Here is an 18,453-nt window from a genome sequence, read left to right as displayed (position 1 = left end):
GACCAGAAGATTTAATGCTCATGCTCAGCTTACCTTTTTATATATCCTTGATCCCTTCCTAAGCCATGATGTCATGCAGAGTTCAGTAGTCTTTCCACCTCACCTAAACTAAACTGCTCTAATCTCACACTTGCTGCCCAGTACTGGGTATCATCCAATTGACTGTTGAGATTCACCATGACAGTGCCCATGAAGTGTTGTGTTCACTTTGTGTCCTTACCTGTGATAGATCCACTGTGTCTGGGGAGGAACAGTATTCTCTTTTGTACTCTAAGGAACCTGTAGGTGATAGTCTAGCAGAGTAAGCCCAATGATAAAGGAAGAACAGAGCCCTTCCATTTCTTCCTTCAGGACTTGTAGCAGTCCATGCATAGTCCTCTGTTCACTGTTAACTCATGCTTCACGTGGCACCAACAGGGTAGACTGCTGGGTAAAATGGCTGTTTAGTCTGACACAACTACCACATCTGCAATATACTGGCAAGGAAGGGCCTAGTGTTAATGTGTAGCTCATTCCCAGCCTATGCGCCTCATCCTGGACTGCCATGCAGGATGACTGAGGTGTAGAGGAGGTCAGAGACTTTTCCTTCATCCTTGAACCTCTGACCTTATGAGTGAGCAGGGATCTGATCTCTGACCCCTGCCTTGGCTCTTTTTCATGCATTCTTGATTCTGATTCCAAGATACATATGATGTCTTAGGAAGTTCCCATAAGTTAATATCCATGTTTCTAGGGCTGAAGGACATGAGCAATTGGGGAGCAACCTTCTTGACACACATCTTGCCACAGGCTGTGATTGTCCATAGTGTTCTGTGTATTCGTGGCTTTCTTTTGGGAATTTCAAGTTGCCCCACAGAGATCCAGGACCAGTCTCCACCCCCATAATCCTCCATCTCTCTCTTCTCTAGCCACTTTCTCCTACTTCTGGAATGCCATGTGGACTCTAGACTCTGTACCTAGTAATACATCAATGTGTGACAATTCCCTTATTCCGGGAATTTTTTCATGGTGTTTCATACTATAAAACATTTCTCAGAAGTGTCCCCAGAATGAGTCTCTATGTGTCGTGTCTTTTATATTCTATAATTTTCTCTTCCTCCTTCTCTAAACTTATCAGTCACAAGAAAAGAGTCCGGAACCCAAAACTTCTAGTGTACTACATTTACAGAATGACATTTGAATCTTACTAGGTCATCTGGCTCATCTCTTCACCTGATGGGCATAGGTAGAAGGCTGGTTGTGTGCAACTGAAGTTCTTGAACATGTAAAGACAGAGAAGTTAACCAGAGTCAGCTTGGAGCAGTCACATAAACAGAGTGACACAAGGCACAATAAGAAAAAAAAAACTAAGTGATCCATGCAACTACATGAGCCGGGCAGTGGTGGTACACGCCTTTAATCTCAGCACTCAGGAGGCAGAGGCAGGTGGATCTCTGTGAGTTCAAGGCCAGTCTGGTCTACAGAGTGAGTTCCAGGAAAGGCGCAAAGCTACCCAGAGAAACCCTGACTCGGAAAAAAAAAAAAAAAAAAAAACAACTAAGTGAAAACGCATACATAGACACACCAAGACACACCCAGGGACACACACACATATACACACAGACACTATACACACAGACAGATATAGACACAGACACAGACACACACACACACACACACACACACACACACAAACAAACACAAACAGAAGAACATTGTCTGAAATCTTAGGAAGTGTGACAACAGTAAAGTCACTGACATGTTATGGTCATTTGGACCAAACACCTGAAGCTGTGACTCCAATTATTAGAATATCTGCTCCCTACAATGACCTTGTCTTGAATTTACCTGCATCTATATACTGATGGCAGCCTCGTGTTCACAGGCCCCCATTTTGCATGGAAAGGATCACCTCTGAGAAATGCCTAGCCTTTGTGCCTTCTCTAAGAGAAGTCTCATGTCTTTGGTCTTCACCTTGCCAAAAATGCACAACTTATAATCATTATTTAGGAGTTTTGGTAAGTTTAAAGGGCTTGCAGATATATATGTATATGTTTATATATATATCACAAAGCTGAAGTGTTATAAAGACCAGAAAACCATGTTCATAAACACATGTAGATTAGCCATTGTGCATTGTTCTTTCATAAAATATGCACCACATATGATGAATTATTGCAATTTATCTCATTATTCATACTTACCAAGATTGCATCATTTTTACCTTTGAGAGATAATGTAATGGGACATGAACATTCACTTTTAAATAGTTGTTTAAAGTTAAATACATGGTGTACAGATGCTCAGAAGGTGATTAGACTGTGCACACATTGGTACCCTGTTTTGTTTTTAATTTTTTAAATTTTTATTTTATAATTTAATTTAATTTTACATATACCCATGGATTCCCTTGTTCTCCCCCCCTCCTGCCCTCCCCCTGCCTTCCTCCCAGCCCCCCCCCATTCCCATCTCCTCCATGGCAAAGACTCCCCTGAGAATTGAGTTCAACTTGGTAGATTCAGTCCAGGCAGGTCCAGTCACCTCCTCCCAGGATGAGCCAAGTGTCCCTGTATAAGCCCCAGGTTCCAAACTGCCAGCATATGCACTGAGGGCAGGTCCCGGTCCCACTGCCTGGATGCCTCCCAAACAGATCAAGCTAATCAACTGTCTCACTTATCCAGAGGGCCTGATCCAGTTGGGGTCTCCTCAGGTATTGGTTCATAGTTCTTGTGTTTCCCTTCATTTGGCTATTTGTCCCTGTGCTTTTTCCAACCTTGGTCTCAACAATTCTCGCTCATACAAACCCTCCTCTTTCTTGCCAACTGGACTCCTGGAGCTCCACCTGGGGCCTGGCTGAGGCTCTCTGCATCTGGTTCCCTCAGTCATTGGATGAGGTTTCTAGCATGATAGTTAGGGTGTTTGGCCATTCTATCACCAGAGTAGGTCAGTTCCGGCTGTCTCTCGACCATTGGCAGTAGTCTATTGTGGGGGTATCTTTGTGGATTTCTGTGGGCCTCTCTAGCACTTTGCTTCTTCCTATTCTCATGTGGTCTTCATTTATCATGGTCTTTTATTTCTTGTTCTCTCTCTCTGTTCTTGATCTATCTGGGATCTCCTGTTCCCCTAAGCTCTCTTTCCCTCCACCCTTGCCCTTCATTACCCCCACTCACGTCCAGGTTGTTCATGTAGATCTCGTCCATTTCTCTGTCATTGAGTGATCCCTATGTCTTTCTTGGGGTCCTGTTTTCTAGGTAGCCTCCCTGGAATTGTGAGTAGCAGTCTAGTCATCTTTGTTTTACATCTAGTATCCTCCTATAAGTGAGTACATATCATGTTTTCTTTCTGAGTCTGGGTTACCTCACTCAGCATGATTTAATCTCCAGTGCACATATAAAAAAGTTCAGACAATTCTATGCACACCCGTAACCCCAGCATATTCAGGGCCAGAGAAGGATGATTCTGGGTCCTGATGACTATTAGTCTCAGTTTAGCTTCAATGAAAAACCTTGATTGAAGGAAGGAAGACAAAAGTGAAAGACCAGGTTTGTTATAATTTACATTTTTAATTCTTTGAGAATTTAATGTGACTACTGTGTTTACATCATTCTATCCCACCTTCTCCTCAATCCATCTCATCCCATGTCCCCCCTTCAAATATATGAGTTCTTCTCTGATAACTACTATACTTACATAAACAGAGGAGTTCATTTAATGTTGCTCTTATATATACCTATGTGTGCTCTTGTATGTTTAGTGCAGTTAGTTCAGGATTAGATAACTTATGAGGAGACTTACCTCTGGAGAAAATTCATCTCTCTGCAACCTCTCTGTAGCTCCTGGTCTAGGGTGCCATATCAGTAGGGGCTGTCATGATGCAGGTCCTATTTGGGGAACTGTGTTGAGATTTCATGGGCTATATCATCCCTGCCATGTCTAGAAGACACTATCTAGCAGCATATGTCCTGTCCCTCTGGTTCTTATAGTCTTTCCAATCCTCTACCAAAATGTTCCCTGAGCCTTAGGTGTGGGGGTTATCTTATGCATCTACAATTTGGGATCCCACAATTTGTCTTCTGACCTCTACATGCAAACTGAAGCATACCAGTGGTCACTCCAAAGAGAATACCTGTGAAGATTTGTATTTAATCTTCAATCTGATAGATTATTTTATGTTGCTTTAGGTCCCCCACTGTCTGGAAATACAATTCTGTTACTCATATCTCTCCAGGCCTTTTTCTGTTTTAATTTCCCTTCAAGGGAAGACAGTTCAGCAGCTGCCCAACAATCCTGTTCAGTAGGTCTAGTCACATGTACTAAGTCTATGCACTTTTAGTCACATCAAGTAAGGATGCTGCATAAGTAGGAAGCAAGACCATGAGCTGACAGTCACTTTCTGTCCCCTTTAGTGCTACCTGAAGAGACAGAAATAAAGGTGGAGAAGGTAAGGGGGCCTTTCTTTTCTCTAAGATAGAAAGGTTATTCTAGTGATCTTATGTTTCAGTGCATATCCCATTGAACAATGAAACTGAGCAGGGCATCATGGGTATTAGAGAGTTAATTTAGGAAGAGGACAAAGTGGAATTGTACCATCTTGGTCCAGACTGAATCAAATCTTCCCGTGTCAAGTGTCACAGTCTGTATGAGGGGGGCTTTTCTTCTGGAGAAAAAAGGCTCCTCTTTAGATAAATGTGTGTAATATTGACTCAGAAGTTAACAGGCATATCATCTATTAAGATGTGTGTTTTTCCTTAAGGGGCCTCTCCTATTTGTTTTCCCATCCTGTCATCTAGATGGAATTTGTGTTGTTCCCCAAAAGTCTCAATATGGTGGGAAGCTTCATGCATCCAATATTTGAATATTTAGGGCATAATACATTTAAAACATGTGCACTCGTGCAAATAATTGGAGGCCCCCTCTTAGAAGGAATTAATCTCCCAGGGCAGGTTGTTAAGTTGGTCTGCCATGCTGGGATGTAGCTTAGGGAGCCCTCAGTGAAGGCCAAACAGAAGAGGTGCTCTGCTCTCACTTTGAGTCAGCATTAGTGTGTGATGTATTAGTTTTTGTCACAAAGTACGTAGCCCTGGTTTTCTGTGACATCATCACATAATGTATGAATACAGTCTTTTTTTTAATGTCTTTTTCCTATCCTGCTTTACACTATGCTGTGTCATAGGGTGAACCAAAGAGCTATGCAAAAAGACTCTGTATGACCTGAACCTCAAAGTGTTTTCTTTCCTTTCAATTACAGGTGGAGAAGAGGAAATTTAATTGTTGTATGTATTACGGAATCTCTCAAACACATTTTAGAATTGTTTAAATGCTGGCTGTCTTTTCTCTGGCACACCAATGTGATATAAGACTCCTATTGGGAGTGAAACTTGGGAATTTAAGCAGGGAAAAGGCAATGCCCTAAGTAACGAGTCTTACCAATGTGTCTACAGTCACTGCTTTCAGTTCTGATGCCTCTAGTTATTTTGGCATTTTGTGTACCAGGCAGGGTCTAAATAGATTTTTTCCCAATACAGTTATCCCTATGACAGAGTCCACTTTCCAGTGACAAATTTGTCAATTCAAAAAGCAAGATACACATTTTACCTTTAAAAAAAAAGTGTTCAAAGCTCACCGTACAGATGTGTGATAGACTTGGTTTTGTTTTGGTTTTTTTTGTGCATTTCTCTGGAGAATGATAGCTCAAAGTGTATGGATAGGTCATCAGTCTTTCCAGTGGTAGAGCTCAGGAAGTACTTTTTATTTTGTCAAGGGCTCAGGGATACCTATGTGAGAGGCCCATCTTCCCAGCATCTGCCTGCAATAACCCAGCCCTAGGTAAATAGCAGACAATGATGAGCACCAAGTGGGCAGAAAGCCAGGCAGTACTCTTTAGCTGCCTGCAGACACTCATAAGTATGATAGATGGAAATTTGTAGATGTAACCAACCGTCTTATTAAATAAGAAACACAGAACCAATGTAAAAGAGAAAGCCAAGAGGTCAGAGCTCAGAGCTAAAACCTTACCCTTCCTCCTGTGGTGGTCCTACCTCTCTGAAAGAGACCTACTTCCTGTGTGTTTGTCTTGATATAGTCTTTCTGTTCTGCCTTCTCATTGGTTGTAAACCCAAACACGTGACTGCCTCGTCACTGCCTGTAAGTACAGCCCTCCAGGTCTTAAAGGCGTGTGTCTCCAATGCTGGCTGTATCCCTGAACATACAGAGACTTACCTAGCTCTGCCTACCAAGTGCTGGGATTAAAGGCATGTGCCACCACCGCCACGCTCTTTTTATGGCTCTAATAGCTCAGACCCCAGGCAACTTTATTTATTAACATACAATTAAATCACATTTCAGTACAAATAAAATACCACCATAGAAAGTCCATATGTTTGGTCAGATCAGAGCATTTGACTATAGGAGACACTGCACTGAAAAATAGGTCGGATGTGTGTGATAACTGGATTTATGGAAGAGATGGCTCATTCCAGTAAGAACTATTGTAAAAGCTTAACAGATTAGACAACATTAACATGAGCCCAAAGAGCCACACAATTTATAGGCAATGTCCACTAAGACCTCCAGTCATCCCTTCATTCTTGAGCTGCACTGGATCATTCTTTTGGCTATCTATACATCTTTAAAGGTGAGCTTGAGTTTGTGTTCCAGAATTACTTCTATCACTGGCAGTCAGTCTCCCTGCTGCCTGCTGTGTCTGAGCACTCAGTGGAATGATATAAGCAGCAGTGAGTTACACAGGCAGAGCATGGCTGGGTATCATCATTCTGAAGATGCTGGCTGTGTTAGAGTAGCCTCACAGTCAGATTTGTCAAAGAGGGTCAATGGGCAGGAATGTAAAGACCAGTTCGGTTTAGTGTGCTTCTAGCATGTGCACAACCCTGGATTTGATCCCAATGACTGTATAATATGTGCCCATTGTGGCACACTTCTGTAAACCCAATTCTTCAGAGCTAGAGTGAGGAGAACCATAAATTGAAACTCATCCTTTTATACATAGGGATTTTCAGCCTGATCTTGCATTAGAGGTATTTCTAGAAGTTTAAAATAATGGTTAGGGGATGAGCTTGACTCAATTGCCCCATAGAGTCTGTGGGTAGAAGAGTGTGTAGAAACTGGACTTTGATGAGTCGAGCAGAGCAGGTGTGGTGCACACTTGGTGCTAATACAGACCCTGCCCTTCTAGCTACATTTATCTGGGTTGTCCATACAGTGGCTGAGGATATTTGTCATCTAGAAAGCCATGTGCATACTTACCACCCAAATGCCAGACTGCTTTCCTTACCTGGTCATGTTGAAGACATCAAGGAAGGCTTGGCCAATTGAAGGGAAGTTTCATTTTTGTCAAACCATCGTGCAATAACATGATGTAGAATGATTTGGACTCTGAGTATTTCTAAGGAATATGCTCGAATCTATAATCTCTCAGTGGGGTTCCCTGGCAGTCACAATTAGTCAGTGGGAGGGATATGACAGGTTGAAGATGCAAGAGAAGAGTCACATATTTGTACTAAGCCAGTGCCCTCCAGTGACTCCAGTTTTGAGTCAGGGATTGGAAGGTAAAGAATATCTCTCTCTCTCAGGCTGCTCCTGTCAGGGGTTTGGTCACAGTGACAGGGGTGTAACTAATGTGGTCCTAACGGTGAAAAGTCGGGAGTGCACACAGTTGTTTACTTCTCAGTCATGTAAGGCTATTAATACCGTATGTTCTCTGTGAGCTACAAGGACCACAGGTGAATAAAGAATGAAAGTCAACAGCAGCCACACTTCCCATGCTGGATGCAATGGATCGCTCTAAATTCAGTCACTAGCTTCTAGCTGAATTCCTCTGATATTTAACAAACATCATTGGAGTATTTCTGCTGTACATGTGCCTTTCCTTATGATTTACCATTTGTAGTTCTCTTTTAGACTAGAAAGTATCATGAGAAGTTCTTCTGAAACTTCCAGTGTTTGGAGAAAAGCATGGAAGAAAGAGGAATCGTATGAACAACAGTGTATTCATGCGATTGTCAGAAGGAAGAGCTCCCATCTGGCACCAAACCCATACAACACATTCAGTCCTGCTCCTTCTGTATTGCACCAGCCACGTAAATGCAGACAGTACCTATATTGTCTGTATACTGCTTAATCACAAAATGTGATCTTCCACAAGCAACACTCTTGACACTGATGACTAGCTGGAACAGGAAATTAGACCATATTTACAAACACACAGCCATGATTAGTTTTCTGGTTTTCTGCCGTAAACTAACATAACTCTCCCTGTTGTGACTACATTTTCAGTTACTTCATTCTTTAGAAGATTTTGTAAGAAAAAAACTATCATCCCTCAAGTTATGGAGGAACCTCCAGCTACTCCAGTTGTTGTTCCAGGCAGTGGAAGCACATCTGATAAAATAATACAAACCCAAGAGGAAGGTACTGTACATATTGAGGCTTTGCTTCCATTATATGTAGTAGTCAGTTATCCTCTGTGCCATAGGTAAAACTGAACAGATTTACCAGAACTTTCACTATCTGAAATATATCAGTGTATCTATCTCATTCCTAGAAATACAACCATAGAATTTTAAGAGGTATTTAAAAAATTAAATAAAAATAAAAGTCACTTTGGCTCTCGCTGAATACTATGAACTAGAGGAAAGCTGGGGCACATGTATAAGTTGATGTAGCTTCACCTGATATGGGCAGAAACAGGTGAGTAACCCTATCTGCTACTTAATCTGTGGGAGCCCGTTCTGGGGTTCCTCGTGGCTTTACCCAGCAGGTCCGAATAGAGGATGATCAGGACCACGGGCCTGAGTGCAGGTGTCTGAGATGGTCTGCACTTGGCTGTGCTGGGGGAGGAGGTCTTTTGCTCCACCCCTTGGCGTCTCTATAAAAACCCTGGGCAAGAGACAGTCGGGGCCCGTTGAAATAGGTTCCAGGCCCTCTCGAGGCTATCCTTTATTTTCTATCTGTTTATCTCTGCAAGATTCTCCGCTATAAATCCTTCTGTCTAATATTTCCTGCTGCTCACACTCAAGAAAACTCTAGCAAGCTGTGGGGGTGGTGGGTAAACGCCCCACATTAATCCACATGTGGGTGACACAGATGGGTTAGATCTGAAGAGTCCCCAAAGTACAAGTGAAATTTGAAATATGTAACAGCCTTCTTGGCCAGGTTCAATGGGAAAGGGTCCCAGTAGTGGCCATGTCACACCCTGTGCTTGGGAGTGCAAGAGAGCAGGAAAGAGATCTGTAAGTACGAGGAAAATGGGAGGTTCCTGTGCTTTTCCTCTTTCGGAAGCAAATGATCCATTTTATAATTCCATAAAATATATACAACCTATCAAAGAATCACAACCATGTCCTCTGAAAAAGACAGATGACCTTTACCTCAGCCATCTTTCCAGGCTGTCAAATGTTTACATGGCAAGCCATGGCATCTGGCATAATTCCCTGTTTGGAGCAATTCCAATTATACATTTTTGTTTGACTATTTGTGTGTCTATTTAATCTTATCTTCCATTTAGCCTTTTCAAACATCCTCCGTGCTGTCCCTCCTTTGTTCTGTTCTGCCATCCCTTTCCCCACTCAGACCTCCCTCCCTTTACTCCCCCTTTTCCCTTCATGTCACCTGTGCTCCCCCATGACCCCCTTACTATCTTCCTTCCTCCTTACCAATTAATGTTCCCTTTCTAGTCTCCTGAACTCTATAGGTTCTCCAAGTTAGTATCTAAATCTTAAATTTCACACTACAATCAGATGAATATTATGATAATGTCCTTTTAAAGCTACCAACTAGAAACTTTGAGTTTTAGTAGCACATTTCTACATATTTCATGTTTTCAAAAATACCTTATGGTTTTTGTTGTTAATCAGACATTGCTATAAAATGGTTTTACTACCTTGAAGTTGATTATTGCTCCTGTGTGTTTTAAATCTTCAGTTTCTTTAGTGACTTTGTGAATGAATTGTTTACAATGATTATTCTCTTCCTCGTGTGTTTCTGGGGGTTTTCTGTAATAGTGAATTAGTGATTGGAGTGAGTTTTAACTGCATACAACCAGCAAGTATCCTGTCTTTGTCATGGGATTCTACTGGTCTGTGGGGGAGAGCTTCAATACACTGGAGGGTACAGAATTCTTAGTTTAACCTTCCTATGTGAACAGAACTTCAGTGTCCATGGGAAAAGAAATAAAGCCTCATGTCTTGATTCTTCAGAACCATGTGTGTGTGTGTGTGTGTGTGTGTGTGTGTGTGTGTGTGTGTGTTACATTGTCCTCCATTTGTGTGAATCTTAGATTAACCAAAAGAATGTAGGAAGTGTGTAAATTATCTCCATGATACTCGTTTTATTGTGATTTCATTTTATGGAATGTTTGCCCCAGAATATACCTATTACCACAGGAAACCACTGGAAAAATATGGTCTGCCAATGCTTTTAGCAGATGACTTGGGAAAGTGCTTTCTACTCCAAAGAGAAAAATTACATTGCTCTATTAGCCTACTCTAAAAATAGTATCTATTCCAGAGAAAAGCTGTGCTGCTCCAACACAACAGCATTTAAGGTTTTCCTTTCCCTGGGATGTGACTGCCCCTTTATGGTTCATGCACTGAACTAGGGAGTGGAGCATGGTGCCACTAGAGGCTAAAATGCTAATTCAGTGGTTCATTGAATTAGCTTCTGGATTGCTGTGAGCCTTGTTTTGTTTCCAGCATTCTGAGGTACCCAGATGTGCTGCAGAGGGGACACGTTATCATGGTCTTTATTTTCTCGTGTTCACCAATACCACTCCATAAACCATATTCCTTTTGGTACCCTGGAAAGTGTGTACTAGATGGCAACTTAGCATAAATTAAAACTCACATTGTTTCTTAGTTTTAGAAGACCATCCGTCTGGTCTTCAAGTGATTGATAGGAGTAATGGGAAGCTTGTACCCTTGGAAGACTTTTATTGTCTTCTGTTCCCATCAGCACACTGCAAGTGTTCCATTTTCCATTTTTTCCCTGCTTCTCGTTGACTCAGTGCTTTCAATGAGGATGCTCCAGCAGCCCCTCGGTCTAGCCTCGAGAGCATAGCCATACATATAAGCCTGTTGTGTAAGCTAAGCACTGTTCTCTAAGGAAGCCATGGCCCACAGCACCAGTGATGAACAGTCACTCTCTCTTCCTAGATACTGAAGATGCCCCTGATATTAAACAGTTATTTTCTAAAGAGGAAGAAATCGACCATTCTACTGAGGTAAGGTGGACTTTCTATGACTGAAATGGAAATGTTGCTGTCTGACTTTCCTATTTTATTTGAGTTTGCCTATTAAAATATGACAGTATGTATATATACTATGCTGTGTTTTCTGGAATAGTAGAACAGTTCCTTGCCGATGGACACCTTATGAGAAAGAGCATTTGTGAATGGCACAGTCAGGGTACAGAATATATGCTATCACCTGTCCCTCTGGAAAACAATGCTTCTTCTTTAGATTATTTTGTGGTTGGTGACTGAAGGAGGGTTAGAGATACATCATTCTGAAAAATATCATAGGTTTGTCACAGATATATCTTTGTTTTGCCAGCCATTAATGTTGGCAGTGAAATAAAGGCTACACAACTGTCTCACCATGCAGAGGACCTAGTCCAGTCCCATGTAGGCACCACAGCCATTGATCCAACTTTCATGAATTCCCTCTTGTTTGTTTGGTTGTCCCTGCATGTTTCCACATCATGATCCTGATGCACTTGCTCATAGAATCCTCTTCTCTCTCTTTGACTGGACTCCTGGAGCTCGGTCTAGTGATTGGCTGTGGATCTCTGCATCTGCTTCCATTAGTTGGAGAAAAGTTCTGTGATGACAGGGTATTCACCGGTCTGATCTCTGGGGCAAGCCAGTTCAGTTCAGGCACCCTCTCTACTATTGCTAGTAGTCCAGGCTGGTGTCATCCTTGGGGATGCCTGGGAACTTCCCTAGCACCTGGTTTTTCTCTATCCCCATGATGTCTCTCTCTATCATGGTATCTCTTTCATTGCTTTCCCCCTCCCTGTTCCAGTTCAACCATCCCATTCCCTTATGTTCTCATCCCCTATCCCCTAACCTCCATTGCCCACTCCTCATACCCAGATTACTCATGGAGATCTCATTTGTTTCCCCTTCCCAGGGCAGTTCATGTGTCCCTCTTTGGGTCTTCCCTGTTAGTTAGCTTCTCTGGGGTTGTGGGTTGTTGCCTGATTACTCTTTGCTTTATATCTAGTATCCACTTATGAGTGTGTACATAACAAGTTACCATCTCTGGTTCATGAGCAGGCTTTGTGGAGCCCACTACCTATGATGGGATACCTCGTGCAGCCTTGAGGCAGGGGGAAGGACTTGGACTTGCCTCTACTGAATGTGCCTCCACATGGGAGGACTTGCCTTCTTGTGGGAGGAAGTGAGGGGTGGGTTGGGAGGGGAGGCTGGGGGCATGGAAGGAGGGAAGAAGAGGATCTTTGATTGGTGTGTAAAATGAATGAAAAAAATCTTAATTAAAAAAAGAAAAAGACATGTGCCTGTATGCCCCATGATGTTACCCTCAAAATGTCTTTGTTTCTATAATTTCAGGGAGCCTGGGAAGAAGACCAAAGCGGTAAGTATTGTTTAACTCCTTGGTGAGGAAGAATGTAAATGTTAAGATAGGTAGGGTGTCCCTTACTGTCTTCTCTTTGAAAGGCCACCCAACTTGCTGTTTCTGGAGAGAGCAAAACAGTCAACACGACTTTTTAAGGGTGTTCTAGATGCCCTTGACAGCCAGGTTTCTGCATAGATTTCCATGAGGCTGTGTGCATAAAGAATATTAGGGTTTCAGGTGCTTCAATGTCTTGTTTCCCTGTATGGGTAATGGTCTATGGAGGACATAGTTTATGCTCCCATTCATACTTTAAATGAACTTTATACTTTATTAGTTCATCTAGTCTTCATGACATTTGTGCTTGGGGATTGTTATAACCCCTGCTTCAGAACAAAAATGAAGAATCTCTGATCAAAGTCAAAAGCAGAAAGTTAAAACATGAATCCATCTGGGCAATCCATTGCTCTTGCTTCCATGGTTGAGCCTTAAATTCATTTAAGAAAATTTTGAGAGCATTGTCAGCAGGGCTGAGGGTTTACCATGTGGTTCAGAGATGCTGCCTGTCCATGACAAATTGCCTCCATGTCATGTTAACTGCATATTAAACTAGACCACATCCACAGATGCTTGAAGTCACTTGTGTGAAAAATCCAAAGACTCCCTGCTGTGTCCGGTCATTTCACACAGACCTTTGGAGTTTAAAGCAATCATGTAGGACAAGGCGACTTACTTCTGTAGATTTTGGACTCATGTCTTAGAAGCTGTCCCAAAACAAAACAAACACACACACACACACAAAAAAAAAAACAACTGAAATATTATAGTACCCTTTCTAATAGCACTATGAGCAATAAGATTTTCCAACCCAGCTTGTCAGTAACCAAAGCAGATCAGTTGAGCAGCCTGTGCAGTTCTGAGAAACACCTGTTGGTGACACATAGCAAGTGTTAACAATCACACATACTGTGCTTTGAAACTTTTTGTTTTTTGAAATTAAATTATATCATTTTCCTCTTTCCTCCCTCTGACCATCCCCATGCGTCACCCCCTTTCTTCCTCGAATTTATGACCTCTGGCCTCCTTCCCTCCAACTGTAGATTGTAGTTACATATGTGTGTGTGTGTGTGTGTGTGTGTGTGTGTGTGTGTGTGTGTGTGAGAGAGAGAGAGAGAGAGAGAGAGCATTTGTGAGTGTGTGTGAGTGTGTGTGTGTGTGTGTGTGTGATATATTCCTAAATATATAGATATAATCCACTCTTTCCATACAATGTTATCTGTATTATGAGATTTCAGAGCTGACCAGTTGTTGTTGGAAAACCAACTGGGCTGTTCCCAGGGGAAGAGGATTTTTTTCTCCCACTCTCCACAGTTTTGGTTGCAGCACTAATGTTCTAGATGGAAGGTTCAGGCCAGGCCCCCCACAGTCACCTGATCTCTGCATTTTTATTTGTTGTAGTTTTCTGTTATGATTTCATTCTGTTGCAAAGAGAAATTGTTCTGTTGGATGGTAAAAGCTACACTGACCTGCAAGTATAGGATAAATATTTAGAATACAGTTAGAAATTATGCAGCTTTAGTGTATTATTTTTATTTTGAGACAGGGACACATTTATCACAGGCTGCCTCTATCTTACTCTATGGTTGAAGCTGAGGCCTGGTCCTCCTTCCACTACCTCCTGAATGCTGGGATTATAAGGGTTGGGGATTTAGCTCAGTGGTAGAGCACTTGCCTAGCAAGTACAAGGCCCCAGGTTCGGTCCTCAGCTCAAAAAAAAAAAAAAAGCAATAAGTATATGCCACAAAGTGTGAACCAGCTAGATTTATTTTATATTGTTTAAAGTGGATTTAATTGAGGAACAAGGAACCTAGGTCTCATATTGATCTGTTTTATTTTTTCTTTTCTGGAACATCCTTCTACACTGGAGGATGGCCCAGCAGCAGCCCAAGCTATCTCCATACACACGTGTGCACATTGAAAATATTCCCTGAGTGTTTTATAATCATTAGTTGCCAACATCCTCACAGTTACTCTGTTTTCTCCTAGATTTATCTGGTGCTATTAGTGTACCAGAATCCAGACAAATGGTAAGCATACCTTTCTGTGTCTTCTGTAGAAATACAGCTCTATTTGGGTTCCATGTGTGTTACTTTTTGAAAGACAGTTTCCTTTGTGGAGTTCAGGGTCTCCAGCTCTCTGGTATCGTTGACATCACCATATTCATTAAAATTGAAATATAGAAGCAGTTCCCTCAGAAACTCCTTTCCCTGTTCTAGTAAGGATTTGCTTGCAGTGTTAGTGGACTTGGGAGGTACAGTGCCAGGAAGGAAGGCTCTTTCCGTCTCTACTGGTGTCATATGCAGCACCAGTAGAGCTATATTCCCACCGGTCTCTAAGTCATCCAGAGAAAACCAGACCATTGTGAAGGATACAGTATAGCCCAATCTTAACAATGCTTTCTTTTTCATAGTTGCAGATCACATCTGTTGTGTTTGGAAATCGTAAGTATCTGAAATCTCTCTCTTGTTCAGGAAATACCTTAGTGTTTCATTCCTAAGAAGCCTGAATCAGGATTCCTGTTGGAAAGGAGAGTTGAAAGTTAAATGATTAAATGGTTCTGCCATAGAGGCTCTGTGGAAAATCCCAAGAAGAACCTGGGTCAATTTTGTGTGAGCTGGTGTGGCTTTACCTGGTACACTATGTCCTGATGTTCTTGCAGATATAGCCCAAGTGGGGGACACAGATGTTGAAGAGCATCAGAATATCAGTAGTAAAGAAAGCTTTCCTAGTAAGTAACAGCATGCCCTGTTGGAGTTGATAGGAGAGGATCCAGGAAACAGTAAGGTTGTACCTTCTGCTTGGCAGGCTAAGGCAGTATGAAAGGTATCAGTGAGATGTAAATTTGCCTGGAGATTTAAATACTACTCCATCCAGGCATAATGGTAAAGAGAGGTAGAAGCAAACATACCAAACCCCACTGTCAATGGGAGTTGGAGAGATGGCTCTTTGATTAAGAGCATTATCTGTTCTACCAGAGGACCAGATTTGAGCTCCAGCACCCATAGAGCTGCTCACAACTATCTGTAACTCAGTTCCAGGGTATCTCATGCCCTCTTCTGATCTTGCCTGGCATTGTATGCATGTGATATACAAGAATTCATATGCAGGCAATGCAGATGAAACAAACTTAGAAATAAAAGTATGGTCTTCACCGGAACACCCATCCTTCCTGCCTCTGTCCCCGACAACGCTCCTAGCCATCAGTTGTAATCAGTAGCGTTCCTCGGAAATTGTGTGTATTCTGAAATATGTGTAGTCTGGAAATATGTGTATATCTGGTGCTCACTTTTGATTGGTGAGTTGTGATAGAAGAAACTGTCAGTGGCTCACAACTGTCGGTAGTCAATGACATGAACCTGAGTACAAAGGTCTTGTAGTGTGGGCCCAATAATGCAGAAGTGAATCCTCTTCTGGCTGGTCCTGCAGGACTTATAACAGTACCTCCATGTTTCCATTCAGTCTTCTTTTTCCTTAAAATCTTGAAGTGCCTACTTCTATTTATTCATTTGTTTGTTTGTTTATTTATTTATTATATATACAGTGTTTTACCTGCATGTATGCCTGTGTGCTAGAAGAGGGCACCAGATCTCATTATAGATGATTGCGAGCCACCATGTGGTTATTTGGAATTGAACTCAGGACCTCTAGAAGAGCAGCCAGTGCTCTTAACCTCTGAGCCACCTCTCCAGCCCCCATTCAGTCTTTATATAAAAGACAATCTTATGGGTGGGTGGCAGAGTGAGTAGACTGGCCTCACTGAAGCACCTTCCATAACCTAAGATGTCAAGGAACCAGTGGGAAGCTGGGGCTGATCTGGTGTGAGCTGATGTGGCTGTATCTTCTGTAGGCAGAATGAGCCACTCTGTTGCTTTCTTCCAGGTGATGCTCCTGAACTGCAACTCAGGGAGTTGGGAAAGGAGTCAAGTCCTATAGCTCCAGGTAGGTAACAACATTGCATTCTGGGTCTACTCTGTCATGTGGACATGGTGTCAGTGGGGACAGGGACAGAAGGAAGCCTGTGTGTGAGCTCATTTCCAGCCTGTGCTCCTCACACTAGACTGACCTGTAGGGCAAATGAGTCAAAGGACACATTGACACCTATCTTGGAGCTTCTGACCTAGTACTTGAGCATGGATCTGGGACTCTGTGGTCCAGATAAGGCCTCCTTTCCAGATATTACTAGTTCATCATGGATGTACAAAATCCCAGGAATTAAAGTGCATGGCCACTTGTATTTTATCTCTTGAGTCCTCTCTGACTTATCCTCTGTGTGTCAGAACCTCAGTTTCCTGCCATCTCATCAGATCACCTTGCCATATCTTCCAGTGTGTTCTGTCCTCTAAGCTGTCTGAAACTGATACGGCTTCATGCTTAGTATAGTTCTCACCTGTCTCCACGGGTCTAGAGTATGAATCAAAGGAGATTATATTCCCCAAAGGTCTTTTATGGAACCCCTGCAGTAAGGTGAGGGTCTTTCTTCATTGCAAAGTATGTCTGCCTGCCCTGTACCCTTCTACTTCTGATGGATTGATTCTGCTTGTGTAAACTCAGGGACGACTCTTTCTAATCAATGTGTCCACAGCGATGAAGGAGCCCACTTCACCGGCCACATCATTTGACCACTCTTCTGTCCCTTACCTAGAGCCTTCTCCACCCTCCTCCCTATTTCCTGAGTGGAATGGCGGCTCTGCACGTTATGCCCAGTAATCCATGAAAGTGTGTCCCTGCTGCCTTGTTCTTGATTCTGCATACCGAGTTGACTGGCCCACCTGATCGGACCTAACCTAATCCATCATGGATCCCTGGATTCATTCCTGTTTTATGCATAAGTGTACCCAGTTGTCTTCCCCTTCCCTTGAAATGTGGCCTCACCTGAGTCCTTTACAGAGTTTATGGGAGAGCCAAAATCCCAATAGGAAGTGTATACAATGGGACATTGCTTAGGGACATGCCCAGCTAGACACAATTGAGTCTTACCAGGTCATCTAGTCACACCATTACTTGTGGAAAAGAGGTGAAGTGCTGTTCTTGCCTAGCTGGGGAAAGCAGGGAGCTGAACAGAGTGGGAACAGGGATGCTAAGCACAACACAGTTAGCAAGCAAAGCTTTGTTTTTGATGTGAAAGGAGACCCAACATCCAAAAGTTACAAACAACAGAACAGCAGCCAATAGAAAATTGTCCCCAACAATGTTGGTAGCATGGATGGTGGCACATGTGGGAGCAGTCACTCACCTAGGATGGCCAACCTGGTCCCTGCAAGAAATACCCAGCAGTGTCCCAGAGCTTTGTTGTGGGGTATTGTGTTCCCCAAAATATTGTGTACCCTAATAAACTTATCTGGGGTCAGAGAACAGAAAAGCCACTAGATACTTAGGATAGGCAGTGGTAGCACACGCCTTTAATCCTAGCATTCCAGAGGCAGAAATCCATGTGTTCAAGAATACAGCCAGGCATGGTGACTCACGCCTTTAATCCCAGAAAGCAAGCCTCTAATCCCAGGGAGTGATGGTAGAAAGCAGAAAGGTATATAAGGCGTGAGGACCAGAAACTAGCAGTGTTTGGCTGGTTAAGCATTTGGCAGGTTAAGCTTTTAGGTTTTGAACAGCACAGTTCAGCTGAGAGTCATTGGGATATGAGGACACAGAGGCTTCCAGTCTGAGGAAACAAGATCAGCTGAGAAGTTGGCCAGGTGAGGTTAGCTGTGGCCTGTTATGTATCTCTGATCTTCCAGCTTCACCCCAATACCTGGCTCACAGGTTTGATTTTATTAATAAGACCAGTTAAGATTCATGCTACACTTTGTGCCATGACTCCTTCCCTATT

At 42.6% G+C, this 18,453-nt stretch overlaps 2 protein-coding genes across 2 annotated transcripts in view; one reads left to right on the top strand and one right to left on the bottom strand.

The window, feature by feature from the left end:
• LOC121821659 (immunoglobulin lambda-1 light chain-like) overlaps positions 1-18,453 on the bottom strand; it is a 755,041-nt gene that overhangs the window by 404,351 nt on the left and 332,237 nt on the right. The window lies entirely within an intron of this gene.
• LOC143268055 (uncharacterized) overlaps positions 1-18,453 on the top strand; it is a 99,790-nt gene that overhangs the window by 80,975 nt on the left and 362 nt on the right. The window contains exons 22-29 of the mRNA XM_076548522.1: positions 4,386-4,420; positions 5,228-5,252; positions 8,272-8,406; positions 11,148-11,215; positions 12,566-12,590; positions 14,616-14,656; positions 15,040-15,070; positions 16,509-16,568. Of these exons, the coding sequence (XP_076404637.1) occupies positions 4,386-4,420; positions 5,228-5,252; positions 8,272-8,406; positions 11,148-11,215; positions 12,566-12,590; positions 14,616-14,656; positions 15,040-15,070; positions 16,509-16,568 (420 nt within the window). The remainder of the gene's footprint in view (positions 1-4,385; positions 4,421-5,227; positions 5,253-8,271; positions 8,407-11,147; positions 11,216-12,565; positions 12,591-14,615; positions 14,657-15,039; positions 15,071-16,508; positions 16,569-18,453) is intronic.

Source organism: Peromyscus maniculatus, chromosome 12 (genome assembly GCF_049852395.1).
Source record: "Peromyscus maniculatus bairdii isolate BWxNUB_F1_BW_parent chromosome 12, HU_Pman_BW_mat_3.1, whole genome shotgun sequence".
Taxonomy (NCBI): Eukaryota; Metazoa; Chordata; class Mammalia; order Rodentia; family Cricetidae; genus Peromyscus; species Peromyscus maniculatus.
Note: the sequence above shows the minus strand (reverse complement) of the source record. Positions and strands in the feature narration are given on the sequence as shown.